At 36.2% G+C, this 19,842-nt stretch overlaps 1 protein-coding gene across 4 annotated transcripts in view; it reads right to left on the bottom strand.

The window, feature by feature from the left end:
- Positions 1–5,967: 5,967 nt before the first annotated feature.
- The window catches only part of kif26aa (kinesin family member 26Aa), a 125,821-nt gene continuing 111,946 nt past the window's right edge, over positions 5,968–19,842 (bottom strand). For all 4 annotated transcript variants that reach the window (XM_068215647.2, XM_009304053.5, XM_073933318.1 and 1 more), the window contains 4 exons: positions 16,166–19,196; positions 15,554–15,744; positions 12,478–12,628; positions 5,968–9,375 (listed from right to left, as the gene is read on the bottom strand). In XM_068215647.2, coding sequence (XP_068071748.1) covers positions 9,194–9,375; positions 12,478–12,628; positions 15,554–15,744; positions 16,166–19,196 — 3,555 coding nt within the window. In that variant the 3' untranslated portion in view covers positions 5,968–9,193. The remainder of the gene's footprint in view (positions 9,376–12,477; positions 12,629–15,553; positions 15,745–16,165; positions 19,197–19,842) is intronic.

Here is a 19,842-nt window from a genome sequence, read left to right as displayed (position 1 = left end):
AGTTAAGTAAAAATATTCTAAATAACAGATATGAACAGGCAGACAAAAAGATGCATTAAAATAATAAAAATAAAAAACTATAAAAAAACGAAATCATATAAATAAATAAAAACCAAACACAACTCACAAACACAGATAGAAAATAATTATAAACAACATAAACATGCAAAACAAAACAAAACAAAACAATCAGAAATGGGCCACAAATATAAAGAACATTCAATTACAAAAAAATGAAAAAAAAACAAGATGAAATACAAATTGAAACAAATCAAAAAAAAAAATGTGAGCAACAAAACAAAACATGTGAGCAACATCAAAGTATAGGGGAATCATCAACCTACGTCACACATGACGTCACATGAGTTCAACTGCACATAGCGGTTGCAAAAAACAGACCGGTTGCAATAGCAAACATGTTACGTTGTGTAGTAGGATGCCAAAATCGAAAGTCCAAAAATAGAAAACTTAAAGTTCACCTTACTCAACTCCACACTGCTTTTAACAGTAACCACATACATTTTTAGCTAACAGCTATCAGAAGAGTTGAATGGAGTGAAGACCTAATTAAAAATGCTCGACTCTGCAGTTCTCATTTTATATCAGGTAAGTTCACGGCATGCTATGCTGAATCATACACATTACTCGTTTTTGATTGCAGCAATGATTAAACTGCAGACACTGAATGCTTAGAATGAAATGTAAAAATTTACAGTTCGCTGTCAGAATGCAGTTGTTTTGCTTGTTGATGATTACCCAGGCCTTGTACAGTTCCATCTTCTTTCTATGTCTTTGGCTAGGCAGAACTTCGGTTTTTAGCACTATAGCATTACAAAGTTTTGAATATGATAATCATGGAACATTATTTCTTGCCTGTAGGCATCCAAAGACTTGTAGGCCTTTAACTTCTCTCTTGTAAAAACACTTGGAGTTTTAATAAGATATCTGTAAATTTCTGGCTGGATTCTTGACATTTTCTATCAATATTCATTGGGAGGATGCTATCGCAGATGTACCTTTCAGACGAACGCAGAATAACTGTGCTTATCACTGGGTGACAAGCTGTTACAATACACTGAAAGCATTATGTAAATAATAAATATAATATGTAATCAATATATTTTATCTCTAATACAACAACAAACTCTGTACCGCATCGGATGTCATTCCCTCGCTGTTAATGCTAGCGCTCCCGTTTTTTTTTTTTTCTGCAATCTCGATGCATGCGCATCCTGATTGTTTACAAATCAGTAATTCACATATAAATAGGTAAACAATAAAGTCTCAACAATAATATAGGTAACACTTTATTTTGATGGTCCATTTGAGTAGTAGACTGTCAGCTTAATATCTGATGATACTGCTCCTTCTACAGACATTTAACTGACTATAAGAAATTTTGCAAGTGAAACTTTGTCAACTCCTAACCCCAACCTAACAGTCTACTTATAATCTAATGAGAATTAGTTGGCATGTAGATGCAATGTAATTGACCATAATGTCAAACCAAGAGGCATGGATCATAAATATTAAATTAAATGCATTAAAATAAAAATTAAAAATGAGAAAAATAATCTAATGAACAGGCATGCACCACAAGTATGAGCAACATTAACTCAATTAACATTAACAATAACAAACAAAAGATAAAATAAATAAATAAATAAATAAATAAATAAATAAATAAATAAATAAATAAATAAATAAATAAATGCAATATTAAATGCAACAAAATTAAACATAATTATAATGTACAGGCATGGGCAAGAAGTAAATTTAAAGCACAAAGTAAAGCTTAGCAAAAAGCACATGTTTGTGTATGTTTCACTTTGCATAATATCTGTCAAATTCAAATCCACAAAGCTGAAGAAGTCAGAATAAACTATGATTTTGTTGCTTGTAAAACCTTTTTCATTATTATATGCATTAACAACTTGTTTCACATGTATGCACATTGAAATTTAGTTACTGCTTTAGTCTGCAGAAAACATAGTCGCCGTGACTTTACATCACCAATGTCCTAAGAGTATTCATGCATTCTATCATGCATTTCAAAGTGTTTTCCCATTTATTGTAGATTTCAATATAAATGCAAGACGTTGCATTGTGTCAGAGGATGGAATTGAAATACCAGACTCCAGCTCTGTTTTGTTCATCTCTGTTGCACATATTCACAGAGAGTGACGGAGAACTCAATCACATTCAGAGCCTGAGGGTTGGACTGTCTGCTTTTGAACCTGCCCTCCCCCATCCATGTATATAATGAACAGAGCAAGACAGACAGAGACGCTTATAGTAGAAGTATTTGTTTATTGCCAAACCCGTTTTATTGGCTGCTGAATGGCAGGTACATATTAAACATTTAATTAATATAACAAACTCAATGTTAGGGCTGTGCGATTTTGGAAAATATCTAATAGCAATTTTTTTGACAGACATTGCGATTTGATTTACAATTAATTCAAGGTTCAGCTTAATAATTGACAGCTCTTAAAAATTACCTGTTTTTGTTCGCTGTCTGTGACTTTGAAACCAAAGTCATATTACAAATGCTATTTTTCTTTGATATTAATTTGTCTCTTAATGCTTCTGAAGCAGCAGATGCCATTATCCCACTTGTCAGCGCTTCTTTTTGTTTGTTTTCTTTTATTGGCCAGAACAAAAGTGTGCTCACTCAATTGGCCTGGTCAGATCACATGATCTGAGTTAGATTTGCCATTCTTTGATCTAAATTTATTTATTTATTTCATTGCTTTCTTTCTTTCTTTCTTTCTTTCTTTCTTTCTTTCTTTCTTTCTTTCTTTCTTTCTTTCTTTCTCTTTCTTTCTTTCTTTCTTTTTGTTTTTGTTATGTTTTGTAGGTTTGTTTGTTATACTGTATGTATAACTAGTCAATAAATTGCGTTATATAACCACATTGGATTGTCTTTGTTTTGCCTCACAGAAAAAGTCAATTTAACGATAGAGCCTTGCTACAAGCTGACTGAGTTTACTAAAACTTCTAAACTATTTATTTACTTCACAAGAAGTAGTTATAATAACCATTCCTAAATAAATAAAAACATTTCAGAGTCTGCTTAAACAAGCGGGTGAAGTCATTGTTATATTTATTTTGTTAAATAATTATTATTAATTAATTATAACTCGTTATTATTGATCATTACTATTCATAAACTGAGCTAACAGTTTTTGCAATAATATGTGAAACAGAAACATGTAAACACTTAAATCATAATATCGTCTCATTCAGAATACAGTAAATAATTAGATCACTGATATACACTAGATTAAGCAGAACACAGTTTAGTAATTGAGTTTCTGTAACTGATTTGCTTTGATTAATTGAAGAGACACAGAGAAGGTTCTCACTTAAGTGGAAAAATAATGTTCCTGGTCAGCAAATTTAGCAGGGTCACTTGGTGGCTCTATGACATAAACGACTAGATTTCTTCATCTCGATCCTTTTGATGAGACCATCTGCTGAGGAAAACAGGTGGAATGAACTGCCAATGGAATCAGTCATAAAGAGAGTTTTTAAAGCTCTCGGGTCTCTTCAATGTGGCTAATGATATTCTATAGACTCACAGAGCCCAAAAGCCTAAACGAATTACTGAACCCAGCATACCATCATTTATGGGGCTGAAAACCTGACGGAGATCAATCTGTGGCATGATTAAATTCCCAAATTTGTTTTGGCTCCAGCCATCTGTGCAGGAGCATCTCTTCACCGGGCCCTCATGACCAGTAACAGTTTAACAAGTCCACAGTGAACCATTGCTTTAATGTCAAGCAGTCATTACTTCACGCCGGCTCTTCTGCTGCACATATGAAATGATCAGGGGGAAATGGGATCTTCCTCACGTGATTTGTAAGTGGTAGAGTGCTATTATATGGAGAAATCTTACATCCTTGAGCTACTGTTGCTAACACTAATGCATATAAAAAGGTTCTAGTTCTTTAACACTTTATCAGCTGACTTTGTTCAGGACAATGTTATTTTTTCAGATTATAGGAAAAGGTAAATTGGCTGTTTACCCTGGTCATATATCAAGCTGAATAACTCCACTTCTATCTTATTTGTCAGAAACAAGAGTCACACTTTAGTTTAAGGTAAGTATCTCACTATTAATGACCCATTATTATTATTAATGTAGTTGGGGTTAAGTCAGTGGTTCCCAAAGTGGGGGTCGCGAGACAATGAGTGGGAGTCGCTTGGTAATATGCAAAAGTCTTATATATATTATTAAACCAATAGAATTACCATGTTTTATCCATAACCTACATAAGACAAAATAATATTTAATAGTTACATAAAAAACCACAACATGGAAATAAAAAGCCATCAACTTTTCAATTTCTTTTTTCCATTGGATTGTGACCCCTAGGTTGTTTATGTTATTTTAATGGCACAGCAATAGAGTCAGAAACAGCAGATTGATTTTACAGCACAATGTTAAACTTTAACACCTTTACACACTCACGTACATTAAAAATAAAGGCCACAACTGAACATGGAGGATGATCTGCAAATCAAAATCTCCTAAACGAATTAATAATGACTATAAAAAATGATATGGTTGTTAGACTGCTGCACTTTCTTGTGTTGTCAATATGTTCATGTTTATATACTGCAGTTTCTATTGGTGTGTGGACATTCTGTGCAATGTTTCTATGTTTAAAACCACCTTCGAGGATCGTGGGGTGACACTGAAATTGCTATTTTCGGGGTCGTGGGCTAAAAATTTTGGAAACCCCTGGGTTAAGTAATAGGTAGGGCCAAATTAAATCTGCAGACATTTTTTGCTATTTCTGCTAAGAATTTTGTAAAAAAAAAAAAAAAAAAAAAAGAAAATGCAGATTTATGTGGAATGAGTTTATCATATAACTCATGAATTAATTATAAATAATAATTATCATTAACTTTTGATGTTTACAATGCAAACCCAATTAGATCCACTTATTTGGTAAACAAAGCAACACTCATATATTACATTAGGGGTGCCCAAACTTTTTCTTATGAAAGGTCAAAAACCAAACTTGATTGAGGCTATAGTGGGTCAAAGGTAAATCTAGTTGCCATGGGTAATTTCCTAATTTATTTACTAATGTTTAAAAATTACTATAAAAAAATTATTTAAATTTATACAGCATTTTTTAACATTTTATAATGAACTTATTACAGTAAAAAAAAAACAAAAAAAACATGTAATTTACAGTATAACACAATTACACTAGTTTTGGCCTTGATTTCCTCGCCGATGCAAATGCATAGTCCTCTATCCGTCATATGACAGCATTTACATTTTTAAAAATTGTATTAACTTACAACATTTAATTGAAACATTAAAATAGCAATAAATCAAACAAAAAAGGCTACATCAAATAAGAGATGACAATCTCTGTGTTGAAGGCATTCACCCCAACCAACTTCATCAGTGTCACTCTCCTCACAGATGGGATGGTGGGCTAAATCAAAGGTTACAATGGGCCAACTTTGGCCTGTGGGCCCTACTTTGGGCACATTTGTTATAGATTTACTAAAAGACAGAAAATTTTACTTTACAAACGGTATTGTTAATAATTCAAATGAACATTTTAATATTACTATTATTACATGACTAATAATAATATTAGTAAAATTATTTGAAAAACTGACTAAATATACATTTACACAAGTAAATACATAGACATAATGATGGGCTTAAAATCTGTGGAAATCAGCGGATTTCTGCATGTGCAGATTCTGTGTGGGCTTAGAAATGGGTAATTTTAGGGATGTAGAATAATAAGTATAAGCCAGTATATAGTTAGGCTTGGTGCTTTGACTAAAGTCCTGCAAGAGTTTTACAATTCATAAAGCGCAAACTAATTTTAGTGTGGCTTTACAATAAAACAACTAAACATTCTTAAAAAAAAATCTAATTTAAGTATATCCTGGATAAATGAAAGAGCCATTTTGCACAAAGAATTATAAAGAGGAGACATTCTTTATTCATATTTTTTGTTAATGCAAATTTATGAGTTTATACATGGTTTTTAAAAAGGATAAAAAAACTGTACAATACAAAGCAGGAACACTGATAAAATGTCATAGACATTGAAAGTCTAAATGCTTGGCAGATCTGTTAAAACATAAATTATCAGTATAAATCTCAGATTAACATATCAAACAGAAATAAAATCATATATTAATTTGACAAAAAAAAATGTCATGCAGCAACTTGAGGAAAAAAAGTCTATTTTCCTTTAAAATAAACCAATCTTTCAATGAAAACAAAATGTTTTTTGTAAAAAGAAAACAAAAAAGCCACAAACTCTACTTCAAACATTTGCCATTTTAAATAATCTCTTCTATTTGTTTCTTTATAGGAAACAGCATTCACACTTCTCTGCAGAAACACTTTAAGGATTAACAGGACAAAAAAAAAAAAAACACAATAATAAATTAACATCAGAAGCTGAACATAATTCACTGGACACAGTGAGTAAAAGGTCCTGTGCTGTGAAGTTGTCAACAGATGATAGCCGTTGGTATATCTGATCATTTTGAAGATCATTTTCAGCAAAAAAAGGCATAATCTTTTGTAGTTCAGGTAGATAGAGTGGATTTGTTTACCACATTAAAGACACCAGCTTGCATGATGATCAGAGAAGAACAGACACATGCACACATTACAGTATGATGCAAACAACACACACTCAAATAACAAAGTACAAACTCACTTCGGTTAGATGTCCTGAGAAGTGTTTGAGCTGAGCTCTAATTACTGCTCTGCCGGCAGCTGCACTGATCAATTAAAGAAGCAAATCTGTATCCAGGGGAAATTACATGTCTTCTGACAGCCAATCATTAAGGCCAAGATATACTCAAAGCAAAAGTCTTTTTCATTCTTTCTTTAGGTTTGAAAAGAAGTTTAAAATACCATTTTGTCTGTGTCGATTTTCTCCAGTAGAACATTGAGGATTTCAACATTAAACCTTCAAGATTTCAGGATTTTTAGCTGAAACAGTGGTCCTTGGTTATGCATTAAATAAAAATCAATAGCTTCTGGCAAAAGCATTTTAAGCTAAATAAAATATATATCTGTGTCTCGTGAAGTGATATGGCAGATTACTTTAAACAAAGCAACTTACCAGAAACAAAAAGCTAGTGCCGCTTTCCTTTTTAACTATAAAACAGCTCTCAAGTTTGTTCATGCTTTTGCTCAAAGATGTCTGACCTCAGTAAATAGAACTGATGAAATAAAAGTCTGCATTAACAGGAAGTTGCTGAGACTTTTATTTCAGTGTGTTGATGTACTTTCAACTGAAACAGAATATTGAGTAGGAGCGTGACTTTCCTTTAGCGCATCATTCCCACATAGTAATAGTAAGAGGGGCAAGAATAAGAATACTGACGTCTTTAGAAAAGCACAGCCAGTCCAAATACAGAAGCAAAGGGTAAGACTTAGACAATTACCAACACAAAAAAATATTATTGAGTGAATTGACTTGCAAGGTTTATTTGTTGACTTAATGAGTATGTGCACTTGTAAAATAAATGTTTTTAATTTCACACAGACTAGAGACTCAGTGCGTTCAACATCATGCAGCTCTGCGTCGACGCCACGTGACTGTCACATGTGGCATCAAACTATGGCAACATCACTCCAAGATCAGACGAATGATTCAGCCGGTGCAGCACCTGAAGATCAACTGCAGGAGCTGCGATCACGACACCAATATTACAAGATTGGCTGAGTTCACCACATGACAACAACCAAGTGTGTTTCGGGTTTATTATTGGACAACTTCTGCCTCACAAACTTCCAAACAAACTTTATATGCCATGTATATCTTGTACACATCATGCTTATTAAAAGACTTTAAATATTTAACTGCAGTAGGCAAAATTTTTTTTTGTTAAATAATTTGTTTATAAAGGCTAGATTGTTTGCATAGGTTTATTTTCGATCGTTTTTATACAGACCCTTTACTTTATACAGCTCCATATATGATTTAAATTAGCTTCCATATTTTTAGAGAATGACCAAATATCAACTCAAATAAGTCTTACAGACTTGTAATTTAACTGATCATAATTGATCGTGCCACCCCATGACGGTTTCAAATTTAGATAAATAATTATTCTTTAAATAGTTCTAAAATAATTTAGATATTTATTAAATAGTTTTATCCTGTCGGGCCATTTATACATACATTTAAGAGTAACATTGCTTATCTAGCTTTTTTCTGTGAAATTTCCACTGAAAGTTTAGCTCACTTATTTTGGGAATGTCCTTTTGTTCAATCTTTTTGGATTAATGTGACTGGATTAATAAATAAATAAATAAAATCATTGATCTCGCTATTTGATTTGTCATCATGCAGCAAACTACGAAGCCCTGAGGTGTCCGACCTGACAGCCTTGTTTTCAGCTCAGCCCCTGCCTGTGCTCGGTTGTTGGTTGCAGCCATGGTTCAAGTAGAACGCACCTACAGTCCTAACTAGAGATTATTTGCACACAAGAAGAGGCGGAGCCTCATAGCCACACCCACCTAATACATCATCATCACAGACCAATAGTTTTGAAGATAGAGTAAATTTTAGGCTGAATTAGTTCTAAAGACATCTCACCTATTAGTTCTTTGATTTTGCTTCAAGTATATCAAGGCCTTCATGCAGAGACTGTAACTAAATAAGATTAACCACAATGCTTCAGAATCAGAAGAAGCATTGCATGTTGAAGTTGAACAGATAATTATACATTAAAAAGGCAATATTATGGGGAATTTCTCTCAGCGTAATTGAAAATACTTAAAACTATATTTTTACACACTTTAGCTTATAAATACACAATACATTGCATTGCAATGCACAATACTTTGTTTTTCAAAGTGTACTTGGGAAAGTTGGTTTCAGTACTAGCACCAATCTTAAAAACAAAGATAATTCTAGGGATTTTTTTATTTATTTATTTCATCTGATATTTTTTGGTTTAAGGCACTTTCTGGTAACGTTAGTGAAGATCTCAGGACACGATCTTACTCTTATTCTGTAGTCTCTTTGTTTCTCAGCATTTCATGGTATTCCCATGCATGTTCATTACCGTCAACTGTTGCATTACTCGAAGCAGGTCAGTCTTTAAAAAAAAAAAACATGTTCTTGCCATAACTCACAGCTAGCTTGCAAATAGCATCTTGTTTTATTCTCTTCTAAACCTCCATCTCCTGTTGTCCACTCTGTCCTGGAATCGCGGGCACTGCGATATCGAAGCAGGTCTCCATCATCACGCGAGACTTGCATAGGTTGACACAAAACTCCAGGTCTCCTGTGGCCTGAGCCAGAGCTTGCAGGTAGTCATGTGACTCCTGGTCCAGATCTGGGTCTACATCAACTGGGCAAAGAAGAAAAACAAAACTGTTCATTTAAAACTGGGTTAATTTAACCATGCTCTCTGTTTATTAGTGCCAAAGTCTGTTGATGGACCATCAAACCAACAGTCTTTTTAAAAGGTTGAAAGTTCTGTCATCATTAGTTACCCGTCACTAGTTCAAAAGATGTTTAAGTTTCTTTGTGAACTATCATTTTAATGACTGCTAGTTGGCATGAAATATCTAATGCTTCTAAAGCATTAATGCATTTTAGTTTGGACATTTACTAATACACTATTAAATCACTGCAACCCGTAATGCCTTTTTCATGTTCATGTTATAGTTAAATCATTGACATTCTTTATGGCAGTGTTTGCCCTCAGGCAATAAACCAGTTTTTGGGCCCAAAAAAAAAACCCTTTAAATTTTTAAAATAAAAGATCACAAAAAAGTTCTAATAATAAGTTGGTGAACAATAGAATTTGAGGTGGGTGTGGGTTTAACCTTTCTTCTTGGGGCAAAAAAAGCCATTTTTGTGACCATAGCCTGCTTGAGCACAACGCTAAAAGAATGTAAATTAGATTTGACTTTTTAACATGTTTAAATTTAAAAATCTTCAAATTAAAAATATGCGTGATGTGCACAGATATGTGAAGAAGCATATTTGATTGAGAAAAGATACTTTTTGTTATTATTTTTCTATATACTAAAAGGATAGTTCATTTATTGTCTCAGGGCAAAACTGTGCAGTTAGACCACTTTTGTAAAAACAATAACATCCTAAGAAAGGTAATGTGCAGAAATGTATAGTAAGAATCATAATATAAAAAAAATAATTTATTTATTTATGTTTTGCTTCACTGTATAATAATACTTGCAAGAATGGATGTTGAAACATTTCATGTAGGTAAAGAACAATATTGAGCAGTTAGGCTCATTTCTTTCCTTCCAACAGCGAGCTTTAAGAGTCACTTTAGCTATGTTTCCATTTAAATATGCAAATTAAACTTGCCAATCGATCAATCGATCAATCGATCGATCAATCAATCAATCAATCAATCAATCAATCAATCAATCAATCAATGTTATAGGCTTTATTTTATACATTAATTAGAAATGTATATTTCTATACACGTATTCATTGTGTATTCATATATATTTATACAGGTATTCATTGTGATTTAAAAAGTTACTTTTGTATAGGAAGCTTTTCTTACAAAGTATTGATTTGTGTGAACAGTTTGATCAGTTAATTTCACTGTTATATATTATTTGCATACTGTCAATTTAGACAGCCCTAATAAAAAAAAAAATACCAGAATAAAATCCGCAAAAGCCACAATATTGTACTACATAATAAAGATGAGGCTAACCGCATCAGGCTGTGGCACTACTGACTCACCTAGATTGATAGTTTAATCACTCAAGACATAAACAAAAATCTGTGCGTGTGATGCTTGGTTGGTGTGTGAGCTTGCAGAAACACCATCCTCATTTTACTGGGCTCTGAAGAAGGGCTGATTTTTACAGCATGACAGTCCCAATCATAGCTTTACCCAAGACAGCAGTCACAGATGAATGGTTAACATCACCTGGCCAGTGGGCAGGTAGTGATTGCAGAAGGGAAAAAATAATACCTTATTGATTCGAGAACACACACAGACACGCATATTCACTCCCTCTCTCTGTTCGTCTACCATTTGCTCTACATTATTCTTTTATAGCCTGCGATTCCTCTCCCACATACTGTTTACAAAAGCATTTCTTCTAGCACACCGGAGACATATACTTTTCAATATCAAGGTTGTTGGATGGCTGTTTTTTAACAGTTGTAATTCTCATTATTCTTAACTGAAACTGAAAAACGAATACAAAATAAAACTGAGTTATAGCCTCAACAGAGCTTCTATGGCTGCTGGCAGTGTTCGTTTTTATTCTCAATAAGTAAATATTAATGACATGATGTAGCTTAACTTCCTTCAAATCATGTTTTTGTGATATTAAAGGTCTGTATTTGTTTGAGAAAACCCTGCAATCTGATGATAAACCAATAGCTCATTGCTAACATGAAGGTTAAACGTTGTTACATTTGTGTTCATAGTTTGTTCTTACAGCTAAAGTGTTGAAAGCAGCAACAATAAAAGAGAATTACAGCTACAAAAACCTCAACAAACCATTTTACAGTTTAGGTTTATGGAGAAAATTCTAGAAAGCCAATGTCATCCATTATTGTAATACATAGTTTCAAGCACCATTTCAAAGTAGCCAGTGCTCAAGGCGTGTCTGCAGATCACCATTGCATCAGCGTTTTCTTGTAAATTCACTGGCACTAAGTTCAAACTCTTAAATTAAAGTCATAAATGGAGCCATTAGTCTACATCACATTACTGGGAAACTTATGCGGTGTAAGATGCATGGTAAAATTAATCACTCCTGCCTTTGATGCTTGGTAGAACATCACAGTAAAATTGGCTAATGAAAGTCCTTTTGTCTAAAAGCACATCAACCTGTATGAAGACTTTTATGTATTATTGTGTCTTTCATTTTCTTCTGTTATACATAAAACATCTATTTTAAGGAATGTAGATAGCAAAATACGTGCTGGTTCTAACTAACCTTTTTTTTACTACTATAATAGACAATGTAAAAAAAACTGCATAATAAGGCAGTATTATTGTGTCTTTCATTTTCTTCTGTTATACATAAAACATCTATTTTAAGGAATGTAGATAGCAAAATACGTGCTGGTTCTAACTAACCTTTTTTTTACTACTATAATAGACAATGTAAAAAAAACTGCATAATAAGGCATTAAACTTACACACTAACAATTACAATTTTTAATTCAATCATATTTCATATGCTCTGCTTCACATAGACATAAATCAAGAGATTGATAATATATATTTATTTTTTCAATTTTAGAGGATATTTAGAGGAGAATATATATATATATATATATATATATATATATATATATATATATATATATATATATATATATATATATATTTTTTTTTTTAAATTACAAAAAGGAGGTCCCTTTTAAAGAAAACTTCCATCATTTGCAGATTATTAGCATGAAAAATTATAAAACCCCATTACATGCACAATAATACACTTACATTCTCCCATCCATTTGCTGGGGTCCAGCATGAGTCGAGTCTTGGCATCCTCCAACTCCTTTTTCAGCTTCTCGTGCTTGGCTCTTAACTCCCTGATCTGCTGCTGCCTCTTCTCCAGCATCCTAAGACGGGCGTTGAAGTACTGCAAACCCTGTAAGTATAGTACAGCAGCGTGAGCTGTGCACAGTGACCCACAAACCTCTTGTACCTACCCAAACAACCTGTTAGACTACGTGTTTCCCTCCCCAGGGCTGATTTAAAGTCAACTGGCTTAAGTCGAATTGATTCAGTATTCGCTAACCTGTACAGAGGATTTAGATCCTTAGCCCTTTGGTCAGATTAATTAGGGCAAAGCTGGAAATAAAATTAGCATCCAGGTTAAACACTTGCTAGACTTCTGAAGGCACGTTTGCTTAAGGGATTACAAAGGCAGATCAGGTTCAAGAGAAACTGTTTACTGGGTGGTTGAATTACTGGATATATTTCACCAAAGGTTAAAACACACATTAATTTAATTCAAAAAACAAAAATAAATATAACCTTTGTAGCATCATCAGATGTTCACTAACATACAGTTGCTCAGGTAATTTGAACTTCCTTTTACCCCTAAACCAGAGGTGAGCAACCAAAGAACCAACTGTAGAGTTGTACTCTAAACCTGAACACCTGAACAAGCTGATCAGGGTCTAGAGCAGGGTCATCCAAACTTGATCCTGAAGGGCCAGTGTGCTGGAGAGTTTAGCTCCAACCCTAATCAAACACACCTGAACCAGCTAATCAAGCTCCTACTAGATATACAAGAAACTTCCTAGCAGGTGTGTTGAAGCAAGTTGGAGCTGAATTCTCCAGGACACCGGCACTCCAGGACCGAGTTTGGACACTCCTGGTCTAGGGGTTACTAAAAGGGTACAGACATGAGAATTTGTTTCAAAATTGAACTGTGGCTCTCCAGGACCAAATCTGGACCCACCCTAAATGCACCCACCGTAAATAAATAAAGAAAAAGATAGTTGCTATAAGTATATATTCTATCATGTATATTCTGTCATTGACAGGTGGTCATTAGAAAGCAAGCACTGATAAAATTTGAAACGCAATCCCTTTTTTCCAGTCCACAAATACATCAGTTTTATGAACTACAGATGAAGAAAAAACTATGCTATCCCCACCGCAAATACAATTTAATTTCACGAAACATAAATAAACCCAGCAGTTATACAACCTCCTACCCACACACATACAGATTCACATAAAACAAGAGGATGAACAGACTAATCCTTCACCAGAAAATGGCCAGGCTCTAATACGCAAGCTGAGATCATTTTTTCTTAATTGAAAATAAATCAGAGCGTCATTCGACTGAGTTAATGTCTTTTCCTCTCGTCTTCTCCACACAATTGACTGTGTGATCAGGGTTAGAAACTCACAGAGAAACGGTTAATGACCCATGGGCGCGCTGTGTGGAGTGGGCCATAAAGACCGATCAGGCGGGCCACAGATTGTGGAGCCACACCTCATTCATCATGGGCACCCCTGACCCCTCCCCAATGCTGTCTCTCCCTTTCCATCTCTCTCACCATCTCTTCCTCTCTCTCTTTCTAATCTCTTTCCACTTCTCTCTCTTCTACAACACCAGTCACCCAAGTCTAACTAAAGCTATCTGTCCAATCTAAAATCAATTAGCCAACATAAGTAATTGTCACAGAGATAAGCTTCATTCCTGGTGACTGCACTTGTCACAGGATGTGAGAAAAAAATCAGATTGCTAATGGCCCAATGCTTTTGAATTGAGCATAAATAGAAAACTGAAAACTGGTCTGTGCCACATTTCAAACAGTAAGATTCTTTTAAATATATTTTAGCCACATAGATATTTTCTTTAGTTCTATTGGCCTTGTGTTAAGGCCTTGTCTTTAAAGCATTGCTTGCCACATAAACTATTCAACACTACTCAAACTACTCAACACATTAATTTAGTCATTTAACAACAGATTACTGGTACATACTTAAGAAATAAATCCAAATAGAACTGAATAAACTGAAACAACAACAGAGTAAGACACAATTAGCACACAAATAGCATAGAACAGTGGTCTCAAACTCAATTCCTGGAGGGCCACAGCTCTGCATAGCTTCACTCCAACCACCTCCAACACACTGATTAGTTGGATCAGCTGTGTTTGATTAGGGTTGAAGCAAAACTGTGGGTAACATTTTATTTTGATGTTGAATTTTAGTTGCATTGCATCTACATGCTAACTAAAGCCTGGTTTATACTTCTGTGTATACATTTGCGAGACCCACGGTGCATGCAACGCGCGTAGCTGTGCATTTATACATTTGCCAGCTGTTTCTGTTATTCTGCAATAACACTTCCGAAACACTAGTTGGCAATGAGGTGTTAATGTTCCTCTGTGTCGGGTTTCTTTGCTGATGTTTTGTTTTTCCTGAATGTTTCCTTAATGTACAAGTGGCCCAAACTTGCTCATTTTGAGGCAGGAACCGGTGGAACAACTTTAACCATGAGATAAACACAAAACAAAACTTTCCATGCAGAGCTCCTTGATGGGACTCCAGACTTGTAAAAAAAATAAAAATAAAATAAATAAATAAATCACTCCATCGGGCTCGTGCGGCTCTCTGTCCAGCCCAGACTGGTCAGCACTACCACGCCGACCAATCACAGAGCTTGCAATATGCGTCATTGCGACGTGTAGTCACATTTTTTGAGAGGTGAGCCTCAACAACACCGACAGCCATAGCGTTGGGCTATGCGACAATGCATAGGCTGCGCCGTAGCATACGCATGCGCTTGACTCAGAAGTATAAATCAGCCTTGATTCTTATTAGATTATAAGTAGACTGTTAGGTTCAGGTATAGGTTAGGGTTAAGTTGACATGTACTTGCAAAGTTTCTGTCAGTTAATGTCTGTTGAAGGAGCAGTATCAACAGATGTTAAGCAGACAGTCTACTAATACTCAAATGGACCATCAAAATAAAGTGTTGTCAAACTGTACAGAGCTAAATCCCTCCAGGAATCGAGTTTGAGACCTATGGCATAGAAGCATTTCTTACCTCTGTTAAACCTTCTTTGCGTCTCTGAAGGCGTTCCACATCATCAATCTCATACACTTTGATCTCAAAAGGTTCCTTTATTGTACCACCCAGTGGGGGCAGATCGACCCACTGTCCTGCTGCACCAACTTTCCTGCCCAGGGAAGAGGTGTCTGGCAGAGGAGCAGGAATCAGACGGCGCCGCTGTAGGCCTGGAGGGGTCACACATGGTAATGCTCTTCATGTGGGCCGAAGATGCACAGCAAACTTTGTGAGCATGCTTTTTAAATATTTTTGAGATTTGAATCTTTCACTGACTGTAGAGTATGCATAGGGTACAATAAACATCATATGCTCTAACCTAGAGTTAAATAATTTAGAGCTCGTGTATGAGGCTGAAAAGAACTTACAAAGAGTGCTTTACTTATATTTATTAGTATGTATTTAAATACTAATTTAAGCTAAAATTTCAACTGTAATATAAAAGTATTTGACCACAGTATTATGTCTTGATAGTTAATAGAAGACTACCTATTCTCTATTCTGACTTCTGATGACTAGTCGAATCTAAATCTAAATCTTGAACTGATCACTAGAAAATAGTGCCCTGAGTGGCTAGCCAGTAAAACCTACCATTAGATCTCTTTTTGGGGGATTTTGAGGCCTTTGTTCGACTGGTCGTGGACACTCCACTCTCACTCATGGAATCATGGGCAGAAGATGCACTGCCTGTAGTTTCACTGTCCCTGATCATGCTCTCATAGCCACTACTGCCTCCACTGTGATAAAAAAGTGCAGTGCGTCCCATGGCAGGGGGCAGTTCACCACTAAGTACACTGCTGTTGTCACTACCGTGTCCGCTACTGTAGCGCTGAGGTCGGCGAGGGGCAGTGATCTTGCTGTACGGAGAGGGCAAAGGGGTAGCTGGTGGCATTTCACTGGAAGTTCTGGCATCACTATTTTCATCTGCTTGGTCAGAACCCCTGAGGTGTTTCTTGGAGCTACCAACTGCTAATTCACTGACCCGACTGTTGGCTGCACGGAGCGCTTGCTTTGTGCCCATAATAGTGCCCCTTCCTTGTTTAGTACTGGAACTCGTGACAGACCTAGTTGGGGTTTTTCCAGTTGGAGGTAGACTTGCATTCCGAGTGGCTGAGGTGGCAAGGAACTTGGTGGATGAGCTAATAGACTTTGAACCAGTACTTGACAAGGTTTTTCCTTTGTTGCCATTTCCAACAATGGCTCTAGGAGATAAACTAGCTTTTATCTGTCCAAGCTTACAAATTCCACCAGTAGATGGAGGGGAAGTGGCAGTTGGTGTAGATAAGGGACAAGAAGCCCCAAGTTTTGGCACCATTTTAGCTGATTTGCCAGTGCTACTGATACTGACATTACTGTTCTCTCTTGATGTTCCGGGTCTGGAACCCACTGAGGTTAAACTATCACACCTTTCAAGGGACATAAGACTACCAAAATGCCTTCCATTGTCTCCTTTAGCACTGTGTGATCTGAGACTCGAAGCTGTCTTCAGGCTGGATGATCTAAAGCTAAAGGAATCCCCTTTACCTCGAACATCAAAGTCCTCTTCAGAAACAGATGCTTTAGATGAAGACAGTCTTGTTCCATCACTACCTACAGACTTTAAGGCACTAGGAGACAACAAAATCCGTGTTCTCTGGTCAAGGCTGGATTTTCGCACAGGTGGAGCAGGAGGTGACATGCTTCCAGACTTAGGAATCATGCTACTCTTCTGTCCATTAGCTCTCTTTCCCAGGGACGAGAATTTTAAGCTACCAGTTGATTGCGAGGCATCATTACCCCATTTTAATTCAGAGGAGCTATGGGGAACTGATACCATCCCAAGAGTGGTGGCTCCTCGCTTGAGCTGAGGCATCTTGCTCAGCTCCCCTTTCTTAACACTGGACTTTTCACAACCATCCACAACCCTTTGAGATGTGGACGATGCATGCATTTTGGGAGGGCGAGGTACACTGTTGCTATTCCCACTTATCTTTCTAGATGGAATTCCACTTGTGCCATTTTTTGGTGGTTTGCCAACAGAGCTAAACTCAGAATTCCTGGCTGAGTGCAGCCCACTGCTAGAGTGGCTCCATTGTTCATCTATTCTACTACCTTGACGTTGCAGTTCATGGCTGTAGCTACTACTTGAAGATGAAATTTGGGTGCTTTTTCTAGGGAGACTAGAGAGGCATGAGATCTGGGCAGATTGTGAGGCCAATAGTCTATTAGATCTCATTGGTTTGAGAGATGCTTTGGTACTGTCATGAGTTAGAGGGCACTTAGATATGGACAACGTATCAACAGTTGCAGAATCATAACCTTGATCTGAATAGCAAATTCCACTGTCACCCGGTGGACTTCTTGTTCTTTGCTGTGAGACAGACTCCATATGTAATCTACCAGGTAAATCCATCATGGAGCTGCTAACTAGTCCCTTGCAAACTCCCTTTAATGAGTGGCTTCTATCAGTTTCATCCCTACATGGGGTACAAAGATTTGAATTACAAGTCCAAGCACCAGTTGAAGAATGTGCTGCATGTCCAGCTGTAAATTCCTCTTTTGAATTGGAAGCACCAGAAGCACCTTGGTTCAGATTGGACTTGTTTAACTGGCATGTGTAAGCATCAAACTCATCGTTGATACTGCTGATAATACTAACAGGCCGTGAGTGAGAAGCCAGAGCCTGCAAAGAACAGTTGCTATTGAAGCTAATTATGCTGGAGGGTGTCCCATTGTCTGGAACCAGACCAGCAGGTAGCTCTTCAACCACTGTAAACACAAGTTCATCCTCTCCATTGAGCTCCACAGGTTGCTGCAATGTAACTGTAGTCCTTAAAACATCTCTGTCGAAGCACCTGTTCCTCAAAGCAGCACGTAAGTGGCTCACCTCCATAGGACTTCTACCGTGATGTTGGGATCTGTCAGTAATTGGGGAGTCATTTTGTTCTCCCTGTCTAAGGGCTTGCTGGCTCATACCCACTGGAGGTGTCCTTGTGGCTAAACCACACTCAGTATTCAAAACTGACGTCTTTGATATGTTCTGTGTGGAGAAAGAGGCATTGGGTTTTTGTATAGCCCCTCTACTAAACACTTTTCCTCTCACAACAGGTTCTGAATCTTGCTGTGTTGTGTTTATTTCAGACGTAGCTCCCAAGTTTGTAGGCTTTTGAAGAGAAGACTTAGCAGTCCTTGTCAATAAGGTAATGCCTTCTGATGCTTTGTCCGCTCCAGATTTTAAGGCTGTTTGCAGGACTTTTGCTTCACTGGTGAAAACAGATGTGCTTTCACTGCCATCAATACACTCTAGTCGTTCTTGTAACTCCGCAAAGGTGTTACATTTGAGGTGATCCCCATCAGATTTAGATCCCTCTTTTACACGCTTCTTGTTCAGGGAGGGAATGATAGGAACAAATGCTGGGGGACCTTCATTGTCGCTGAGTTCGCGGTCAGAGATAGGGGCCCCACCAGGCCCAACATAGATCACTGTATCACATGAGTGCTCACTACTGGATGAGTAATCTGGATCACTGGATAAAACTGCAGGGTGGTCTGGGTCAAGAGCCACAGTCCGAGGGTGGAAGGGTCTTCGTTTGATGTGTCCCTCTTCACAGGAGCTCTCCCCTCCAGAGGAACTTGATGCATACTGAAGAGAATAACACACAACACTCACATAAATATATCTGTGCAGACACCTCTTTCACAGCACGCAATAAATTCAGAGACATTCCACTTGCAAACTGAAACAGCATGCCAATATTAACAGTATTAATTAAGTACACACCAATAATAAAATATATTGTCAATGCAATGCATAAGCTATGCAGGAAAAAAGGTTATTTTTAGTTCTATAAAATATTAATATATTCAGTCAAAACAGGTAATTATGGTGAAAATTGCCTCTGTGATAGAAAAGGTTACATGCTGTTCTCCCTCTGGAAAAATTGCATTGATTACATTTGTTGATTAGATGACATAGGTCACTGAGAAATTTTGCAGTGTAATTATCACGTTGACATTTGTGCCTCTGACAAAACACAAATTATTTTTTAAATTGTGAATGATCCTGACAAATAAAAGGCTCATCTACCATTTTTGATGTATTGCAGAATGTGAAAAAAAGAAAAAAAAGAAATATATATATATATATATATATATATATATATATATATATATATATATATATATATATATATATATATATATATATATATATATATGTGTGTGTGTGTGTGTGTGTGTGTGTGTGTGTGTGTGTGTGTGTGTGGACAAAATGCTGACAACAACAATTA

Source organism: Danio rerio, chromosome 20 (genome assembly GCF_049306965.1).
Source record: "Danio rerio strain Tuebingen ecotype United States chromosome 20, GRCz12tu, whole genome shotgun sequence".
Lineage (NCBI taxonomy): Eukaryota > Metazoa > Chordata > Actinopteri > Cypriniformes > Danionidae > Danio > Danio rerio.
The sequence above is the reverse complement of the archived record's forward strand: the minus strand, read 5'-3'. Positions and strand labels throughout refer to the sequence as shown.